Raw genomic sequence first — 10426 nt, 5'->3', positions numbered from 1 at the left:
TTCACCTGGCAGCGCGGACTCTCACTGGGGGAGTGTAACGTGTGGAAGGTCACACTACCTCCCTCCAGATCCTTCCCTCGCTGTGCAGGCGCCCCGACCGAACTGTAGGAGTCGCTGTCCACAACGACCCAGACCCACCCACCGGCTTCCCTCCTGCTGACTCTGCCAATCGAGCCAGTATGGCGGCCGGCCAAGCCACACGACTTTAAACTGTGGATACCAGGGTGGCGAGCGCTTAGTCCGCTGCGACACCCTGGTATCCACAGTTTAAAGTCGTCTTTACCTTCTCTGTTTGGTATCCACAGTTTAGAACCTGAATGAGTGGGGGACAGAATGTGAATGAATTAATGACATTTTTATGGGTGCAATACAGTACGGCTCAATACAAACAATTGTTAAGGGGATGCAGACCAGAGAAAGACGTTTGTCTTGTTTACATCAGGGTCCCCCATTTTCAATTCATAGTGAATTGTATAAGGGTGCAATTAGCACCGTGCAATCCATTCTTTGTGGATCTAGGCCAGAAAATGTCTGTTAGATTTGCTTCATACCCAGATAAGCCTATGTGTGGTTCCCTCAAGGTTGTCCTGTAGTGGTGTTCTCAGTTCTGAATGTACCCATAATACTCAGAACGTTCCCCTGGGAGTTTGTTATTATTACAACTCACTGTAAGTGAGTTGTCCCGTTGTTCTCGTAGGCTACAGTATATGTTCCTGTGAAACTGTGCATTTTTCAATCTCCAGCATCCTGTACATTTCTTGAATAAAAACGTATGAATAACGTGTTTCTAATTCTGATTATTATTATGAATTACATTATTAATAACACGAATTAAGTTATTAGTAGCATTAGTATTAATAATAATAATAATAATTATTATTATAATTGTAATAGTAGTAATTACAGTAAGCATCGATGACTGTGAGTGTACTGTACTGTACTGTTAGCTTGTTCTATCATAGAGCAAGCCTGACATCTGCAGTCCAGAGTCAGGGAGGAGGGGAGAGAGAGAGAGAGAGAGAGAGAGAGAGAGAGAGAGAGAGAGAGAGAGAGAGAGAGAGAGAGAGAGAGAGAGAGAGAGAGAGAGAGACTAAAATGGGCGTGGTCTGTTCCACGACCTCATACCCGGAAGTAATAGTAAATATTGACATCTCTCTCTCGGCAGTGATCAGCTGACTTGGATTAGTCTGCAACGATCCACCGGTCTAGTCGTCGCCTGTGTTATTAGCGTTTGTTTGACACCGGTTACCGTGTAGATTTTCGCATTTGCTAGCTAGTGTTATAGCTGGTTAGCTGCCGGCTGTAGGTTAGAGTAGGTCTGTTACCCAGTTAAAGGCTAACTAGTGCTGAACAGCAGGGTCACCAGTTTGCTGCGTGCTGGTGTGAACATGGACAAGATCTCTAAAGGTGGGTGGACCTGCTTCACGTTATCACCTCCTCGTCAAATGTATGTCATATGATGAATTGAAAATGGGGGACCCTGATGTAAACAAGACGAAAGTCTTTCTCTGGTCTGCATCCCCTTAACAATTGTGTGTATTGAGCCGTACTGTATTGTACCCATTCTGCAATCTGTTCAATAAAATTTTCAATCAATCAATCAATCTCTAGTAGCATATTGGCTTTCCTCAACTAATGCAACAACCTATATAGGCTAATAATGTCTGTCTGTCTGTCTGTCTGTCTGTCTGTCTGTCTGTCTGTCTGTCTGTCTGGATAATGTTTAAATTAGAATGTACTGTCACCATGCTGTACCGAAAACATGTTGGCATCTAACTAGAGTGCAAATGTAACAGTAAAGTGCAATAACAATGTTTAAGTGATTAAATGGAATATATATAACAAAAGTTACTGAGTAGTATATGTTAATCTGGTGTATGTACAGTAGTATTATGTACAGTAGTGATACAGGTATACACACTATGGTAGAAGCCATCCTGGCCAGTGGTATATAACTAATAAGAGTAGGTATGGTATACAGATACACTGTTAGATGGGTAGACTAGTTTGAGGTAGGTAGCTATGATTGCAGTATGGCAGTGAATAGTACACTTAGTATAGGAGTTTGTACCATTATTTATGGGTGACAGAGCCTAGAGTATAGGTGGGTAATGGAGTTCAGAGTTTATACTGTGTGTGTGTGTGTGTGTGTGTGTGTGTGTGTGTGTGTGTGTGTGTGTGTGTGTGTGTGTGTGTGTGTGTGTGTGTGTGTGTGTGTGTGTGCAATAGAAAGGGGGCGGCTATCACTGTGGTACAGAGTAACTACACAGATAGATGTGACTAAATACACGTCACAAAGTTAAGACCCATTTTTAAGAATGCACATGTCGTCCTGTTAGAGTTAGGGGTAGGCCTAAGTTCTGTAAAGTTGTACACTACAGTAGTTAATTCACATTCTAACCTCTGCAGTTAATCTACAAGCAGAATACATTCCTTACCTCATAATACCTTTACAAAGCTTGTGTTCACCACCGTTTTATTTGCCCTTGCATTGTTTACGTAAATTTTTACTCCCACTTTCAGCTCGGTGAAGTTGTAACTACCTCCTGTTTTGCTTGACCGGTAATTTGTTTCTTAGCTACATACCAAGGGGGAGGTTTTGCCCGAATCAGTTTAAACCAGAAGGGTATGCTGCTTACACCTGGTTTTGAGCAGGCCACATCAGACCGCCAATACGTCAGCCAGCCACACTCAATTTTGATCACCACATCTCTTAACCCTTTCACTGCCACACGACAGAAGGTTAGCCCTTTACTATCACACAACCGACGGCGATGCTCCATCATTAGCATCATTAGCTCCGCAAATGCGGAGCTAATGATGCTAATGATGGAGCATCGCCGTCGGTTGTGTGATAGTAAAGGGCTAACCTTCTGTATTGTCACAGTGAAAGGGTCTAAAACCGGCTGTCGTGTGGCAGTGAAAGGGTTAACAATTAATCACGTTACCCCTTGTTGACCCCAACAGCTTCCCGTAGTTACTTTGATTTCCTCCCAGATGGCCGGTGTTTGTTTACATTCCTCGATCACATGACGTGCCACCGGGAGAATAGTGCCGTGACACATGTCATGGATTGAACTAGTCTCACAAAAGGTTCCATGATGCTTGTGAGCCGTCACTAGGGACAGAGCGGATCATGACCATGAGCAACTGAGTGAGTTAATTAAGGAATGAATGAATGAATGAATGAGTGACAGGGTGAGTTTGTGACATTGTGCGTGATGTACAATGTTTGTGGACATGCTTCTACCTAGTACTGCACTCCACTAGTGGTGAAAGCTGTACACAGTATTTTAATTTAATTTTTTGTGCTTTTTCTGTATTTTTTCTCCCATCCCAATTTAGTCATTATGCAAATTCCCTTCCTGGTTGTTGCGCGCACTGTCTGCCTGGGGAGGGTGTAGAACTACCACACGCCTCCTCCGATACATGTGGAGTCAGCCAGCCGCTTCTTTTCACCCGACAGCGAGGACTCTCACCGGGGGAACGTAACGCGTGCGGAGGTTCATGCTATTTCCCCCCCGATCCCCTCCCTGCTGAACAGGCGCCCCGACCGACCAGTAGGAGCCGCAGTTCACAACGACCAGGACACATAATACCCCACCGGCTTCCCACCCCGCTAACACTGCCAATTGCGTTAGTAGGGACGACCGACCGAGCCGGAGGTACCGCTGACGGCTGGATTAGATCCCAGAGTCTCTGCGGTGGTAGGCGAGTGCTTAGTCCACTGTGCTACCCTAGCTAAAGCTAGAAGCCATCCTGGAGAACCCCTCTCACCCCCTCTACGAGGAGCTAGCCAGAATGAAGAGCACGTTCAGCCAAAGACTCACCCCCCCCCCCCCTTATCTTACCCAGACGCCCCTGTACAGTATTTATTTAATCAAACCTGTCTTCTGCTCCTCCTTCCGTGTGCAGATGTAGGCGACATCCAGTGCAGGCTGCTCGACCACAGAGCCGTCACACAGGGGGAGATACGATACTTCGTCAGGGAGTTTGAGGTATAAGCGGCACAGTTTCCTGTGTTCAGTCAGTGTTTCCTTCATGTTAGCTGTGGTGGTGGCGGTGGCCAGTAGGGGGAGTAATGAGCTCTAAGTACTTTGTCCCCACCAGGAGAAGCGGGGCTACAGAGAGAGCCGGCTGCTGGAGAACCTCAACAAGGTGGTAGCCGACACGGACCAGCACACCCTGCCCAGGTGTTCACTGCACATGCAGGACCACCTGTGTGACATCATCACGCGACGTAAGACCCCCCCCCCCCCCCCCCCCCTCTCCAAAGTTAACCCTTTCACTGGCACACGACATCAGGTTAACCCTTTACTATCACACTACCGACGGTTACCGTCGGTAGTGTGATAGTAAAGGGTTAACCTGATGTCGTGTGCGGCAGTGAAAGGGTTAACCCGATGTCGTGTGCCAGTGAAGGGGTTAACCTTCGGTGTATTGTCGCAGTGAAAGGGTTAACCGTTTGGTAGTGCGGCAGTGAAAGGGTTAATTAAAGATGCACTAAAGGTTTTTTCATTATTGTTTGAAGTGATTACCGTCACAATAAATGGTCATTGGGATCAACGATTTGCAACGTGACTCGATGAAACGGAAAAGAATCACAAAACATCTGATATTAAATCTTCTAAAAGATGAGACTTTTAAAGGAACAACAAGCCAACATTTGGGGACATTAGCTTACCGTCTTCTCCAGAGAGAGACAAGAAGATAGATACCAGTTTCCTCTCTGCGTGCGTTCAGTAGAAAGCTAGCTGGCTGCACGTTAGCCTAGCTTAGCACAATGAATGGAAGCGGACAGTGCTGGTTAGCCTAGAGGCATTGTCCAACTAACACCCCTCCCGCATTTTCTCTTAGCAAACATAAAAAAAAACGTACACCTGAAACTATATGCGGAGACTGCATATATTTAGCATTTTTATATTATATATATTAGATTCGATTTTAGATTTTATATATATTATAACTATATTTATTGTAGGGCAAATATAATTAGAGAGGGCATACATACCCTCATCTTGCACCTTGACCTTTTTACACTGCCTACTTGCTCATTATGCGCATGCCCAGAGTCAATTATATTGTTATATTGTTTACACTGCCTATTTTTCTTATACTATTTACATTTTTACTTCTCCACTGTACCATAATTTTACAACCTGTACCATGTCTTCTACTACCTGTAACGCCCCCCCCCCCCTTCCCCCATGCTGCTATGATGCCTGAATTTCCCCAAGGGGATTAATAAAGGAATATCTTATTCTCTTATTTTAAATTATCTCTTCTCTTCTCTTTTTCTTCTTTTTGTGTCACACTATGTTACTCACAGTGGAGGCAGCGAATCACATGGTACGCAGAGTCCAGCAGAGGGAGCTAGAGGCACGTCAGGTAACACAACAAGCTTTATGTTATGATCACATGACACACTGAGTCCAGCAGAGGGAGCTAGAGGCACGTCAGGTAACACAACAAGCTTTATGTTATGATCACATGACACACAGAGTCCAGCAGAGGGAGCTAGAGGCACGTCAGGTAACACAACAAGCTTTATGTTATGATCACATGACACACAGAGTCCAGCAGAGGGAGCTAGAGGCACGTCAGGTAACACAACAAGCTTTATGTTATGATCACATGACACACAGAGTCCAGCAGAGGGAGCTAGAGGCACGTCAGGTAACACAACAAGCTTTATGTTATGATCACATGACACACAGAGTCCAGCAGAGGGAGCTAGAGGCACGTCAGGTAACACAACAAGCTTTATGTTATGATCACATGACACAGAGTCCAGCAGAGGGAGCTAGAGGCACGTCAGGTAACACAACAAGCTGCACTGCCTTGACTTTTAAAGGCTGATATTGGTGGTGAAATGATCAGCAGTGACCTGACAAACACTGTTCTTTTATTAAGCCCGATCGGACCGGCACCGGGTTGAGATTCGTTTCACGTCATAAATAGATCAATACAGAACATATTAATTAATGTTGCGTTTCTTTTTCAAATGTAGCCAAGAGTAAAGACCCTAACCCTATCAAAACAGCAGTCGGAGTGTATATTTTTAGCACTACGTTTGTTTACCAATGATTTTAAATGTTATTAGCAAAGTACGAGTTTATAGAAATCTCCGCACATTGCATGGGAAACCGGATGATTTAGACGCGAGGAAATGACGCCGTCATGAAATCGTTGTAGTCCTAAGAAAGAGGAGACCCAGGGCTTTCGATGGACGTCAAAAAACTACACTACCCAGCTCACACCAGCCTCTGTGAAAGCTGCAGCCGGCTGACGTAAATGAAAAATAAAGAGAAAGAGATAAATAATAATAATTTAGTTTACTTGATTTGCATTTTATAGTGATTTAAAAGAATAATGATGTGCAGGAGAGAAAAAACAGTGGCTTACAAGCAACCCTCCCCCCCTCAAGAAACCCAGTAGCTTAATACTATATCATACTTAGGCAAAAAAATACATAACGATACATACAGTACATCTGTACACATATCAACTCACATACACACATGTACATGTAGACATATAACACAAATAGGACATAATAACAAACAGTAACATTGATGGTGATGTGATAACATAACAAGGGCATTGGTTGGAGCTATTCATATATTATGAGTTTTGGTTAAATGAAGGCTTTCCTTGAACTGTCTTTTAAATACAGATCATGTCGGGCACCATGCTTCATACACCAGTCCGACGGATGTATTATCTTCCTAGTCTTTAGTACCTTTCCTTCATACTGGTCTTTAGTAATTTTCCTTAACTTTTTTGCTAATATGGCTGTGAAATAGGTATTACATTATATTACACAATACTTGTCCTAATAAACTAACCTACACTGTAACACGCAACACTTTGATAAACATTGTTACTCAGCTGATAGAGTTGTACCCTTCTTGCTGTCTTGTCGTACAGAACTTGTAAATCGCTTTGGATAAAAGCGTTCAGCTAAATTACTAAATGTAATTTTTTTAATATGATCATTTGCATGTTTTTGGTATCTGATTCTAGGGACATCTATGGATCTCGGGGAATGTATTCCCAGTGTCAAAAATACTGTGTCTGTTACTAGGCTTGAGTAAATTGTAATGGACCAAATGAGAATATCAATAATTTTTTTTTATCTTTGACTGTGAATAACACCATGCTCAAATTGACCAGACCTGAAAAATCTAAGCAAATTAATATATTGGAAGATGATTAAACGGAAGGTTTTGTAGATACAGTACTGAATTCTGCCATCCGGACACATGCAATTTGAAATATGATTATAGAATATAGAATATCAGGCATAAAATAGTTATGCGATTAATTAGATTAATTAATTACAAATCCTGTAATTAATTAGATACTTTTTTTAATCACCTGACAGCACTACCTGTCCACACCCTGAAACACAGCGAAACACACATACAGATGAACTTAGTGAGGGGAGAAGTTTGACGCCCTCCAACCGACCCACACAACAGGGATCTGTGGCGCCACCTGCTGCTCGACAGCAGAGTCAGACGGTCTTGAAACTAGGACAAACCTCGTCCTCTGGTCCAAAGTAGAACACCGGAGGACACGGATATATATATAGGTCAATAAACTTGTCATTAAAGACTTAACATTTCAACATCTTTATCAGAGTCAAACACAAACCCTGTGAGGCCCGAATTAAATTGACATTAGCAACTTCAGAGGCCAGAATGTGGGGCCTATAAACACATGTTACTGTCCAATAGCATTGTGAGGCTGAACAACAGGACCCACTGACTGTGTAAATGTGCAATTTTTTTAAATTTTTTATTAACATTTACAGACTTTCTTTTAATAGCTAAAAGCTAAAAGTGAGGTTGTAATTTTGCAACCGAGGGCCTACAGGGTAACCCACTGCTTTTGGAGGAGGAGAGAGAAAACAGAGGTTGGAGGACAAGAGACTGTTTCTGTCAAATAAAACACAAGTTATGTACTTATTAAAGGTGCTATATATAACATTCAGCCACTAGATGGTGCACTAGAGCACCAGCATGTCATTTATCCCACAGCTTGCGTTCTCAGGACTTTCTTTCCACCCCAGTCCCACGAGTTCGCACTGAGTTTGGGAACTCGGAGGGCTTTTGTGTACTCTGCTCCGTTTACCTGGAATGTACTTCAAAAATCTCTTAAACTCCAGGCTTTTATTGCTTTGCACAGTTTTAACACATTGAGTGCCACGCCCCTTCCGGGAAGTGACCCCTTCCTTGCCGTCCATTAATGTAACGTAGTTGTAGTTTGTAGAGCTAAACCTATATTCTATAGTATAGCTATGGGTCTAATAATGCCGTCGAGTCTCAGTGAGTTGCTTCTGGTCAACGTGCAAAAAACTGATTATTTATTCATCCTTACATTTCCGTTTTGAATATGAATATAGTTTGGTTGCTTCTGAGTAATTCCAGGGAAAAGACGCGAAAACAGCGTTTTTATGTAATTCAATAAACACGTTGTCATTTTTCACCTGATTATCGGATCTTCCTGAAATCAACGCTAGATTATCATTATTATCCTTCCTCGTGAATACATGAAATGTGCCCTGGAGCGCAGCGCTCCCCCCCCCCCCTGCAACCCAACGGAAAACCGCCACACACATAAAACACAGATAGCTTCAATAGTGGTAGAAATAAATATCAGATCAACGCAAGCTTTCATATATAGTGTCCTTACCTGGTATCTGATGTAATGCAAAAAAAAGAATCCAATAATCTGATCGCCATTCCAGTTATCCACAGCGATCCCGTCTCCGACGTTGTTGGGCATTGCACTTCAACGGGCGGGCGGGGTCAGTAGTCCAAACCATCCCTACAAGCGTGTGTTTTGCCGGAGTGTTTAGGACCCGCCCCCACACCGCAGCTCGGTAGAGAAAATAAACGAACCCGTTTCTAACGGGGTGCAATAATGGCCGAAGGTGTTAGAGGGCGGTATAAGACCGTCTGCCAGCTCAGACACACTCGGAACAGTGTGCACAAGGTGCCCCGCTGAATTATGAATGGCAATAGCGAATAAAAGAAATACCGTGAGAAAAAACGTAGATCTACGTTTTTCCGGCACTCAACGATTGGGCGACAGAAACGTAGTTCTACGTTTTCGGCAACCAGATGGTTAAAACCCTAATTACTGACCTTTTAATGACCGTTATGGGAGTGTGCAAATGCCTCTGTGCTTAGTTCCTACTGGTTACTGCACACACTGCAGTAATGTTATGTTTGATGCTTAGCCTAACCCGACCTTCCCTCTCAATCAATACCCTGTAACCCCAGCCCTCTTACAGTGAAACAGCTACGATTGTGCAATAAAACAATAGTAATAGTAATAATAATAATAATAATAATAATAATAATAATAATAATAAGATAACTAGAATAGACATGGTAAATAGACATGTTAATAAATCACTTAAAGGCACTGCATCCTATGTACACTCCTATACAATGTGCAGTTTTTCTCCCATGTCCCTATGCTATACTTGCTGTTACTATTTGAAATTTGAAATTTATTTGAAGGATAAACCCCTTGAGATATGCTATCTCGTTTTCGAGGGGGTCCTTAACTAACTAACTACTGTATACTAAAGATGAAGACCACAGCCGACAAAGACAGCAGTATAAACGTTTCTGCGTCTAGTTGAGCTACCGATGACCTGTCTCTTCAGCGCTGTTGGGTCGAGCAGGAACCCAGACCGCACAGAGAGAGCTGAGCCTGTTAGACTTCAACGCTCAGAGCGCCACGTTTTAAAATATGTCAACTTTAGTAAAACCACACTTTTTGGTAATGGGTTTTAAGTCGCCTAGCAACAGCAGCAGCAGCAGCCTGGACCAGCGCTCAGAAGAGCTTCCCACGACGAGGGTGGTCTGCTGGAGAACCTCTTACTGTGTGTCTCTGGAAGCCAGGTCCATGCAACTTCAGCTCAATATAGTGCACAACATTTATAATAATAGGGCCACCTCTTACAAATTATCTTCAGTGGAACAGGGCCATGCTGCATACTAGGGCTGCAACGATTAGTCGACATAATCGACGACGTCGATCATAAAAACTCGTCGACGCCGAATTCTTGTGAAAGTGGCTTCTCAGCTCTGGTCCAGCTGAAGACAAAGCGGAGGAACAGATTGGACATTGAGCACGACCTCAGAGTTGCTTTGTCTACCATCACCCCAGACTTTGAGACTCTTGTCAGGAGCAAACAACATCCCCAGTTATCCCATTAGTTCCCTGGGATGTTAAGCTAAGAAGTCTGCTAAGAAGGATATATTATTTATTATTATTATTATTATTATTATTATTATTATTATTATTATTATTATTATTATTATTATTATTATTATTATTATTATTATTATTTTATTTCATTGTGTTTTTAGCCCTAGTTGCACTTTTGTTGCAACCCCAGTTA

General features: G+C 42.8%; 1 protein-coding gene across 1 annotated transcript; it reads left to right on the top strand.

Annotated features, from left to right (window-relative positions):
- Positions 1–1168: 1168 nt before the first annotated feature.
- Positions 1169–5430, top strand: bloc1s5 (biogenesis of lysosomal organelles complex-1, subunit 5, muted; the record flags this gene model as incomplete). The annotated part of the gene is made up of 4 exons (XM_084338762.1): positions 1169–1407; positions 3916–3998; positions 4111–4240; positions 5330–5430. The coding sequence occupies exons 1-4, from the start codon at positions 1389–1391 to the stop codon at positions 5428–5430; spliced, it is 333 nt and encodes a 110-aa protein (XP_084194888.1). The 5' UTR covers positions 1169–1388.
- Between the last annotated feature and the right edge of the window lie 4996 nt (positions 5431–10426).

This window comes from Notolepis coatsorum, assembly GCF_963971535.1.
Source record: "Notolepis coatsorum genome assembly, contig: SCAFFOLD_4109, whole genome shotgun sequence".
NCBI lineage: Eukaryota > Metazoa > Chordata > Actinopteri > Aulopiformes > Paralepididae > Notolepis > Notolepis coatsorum.
Note: the sequence above shows the minus strand (reverse complement) of the source record. Positions and strands in the feature narration are given on the sequence as shown.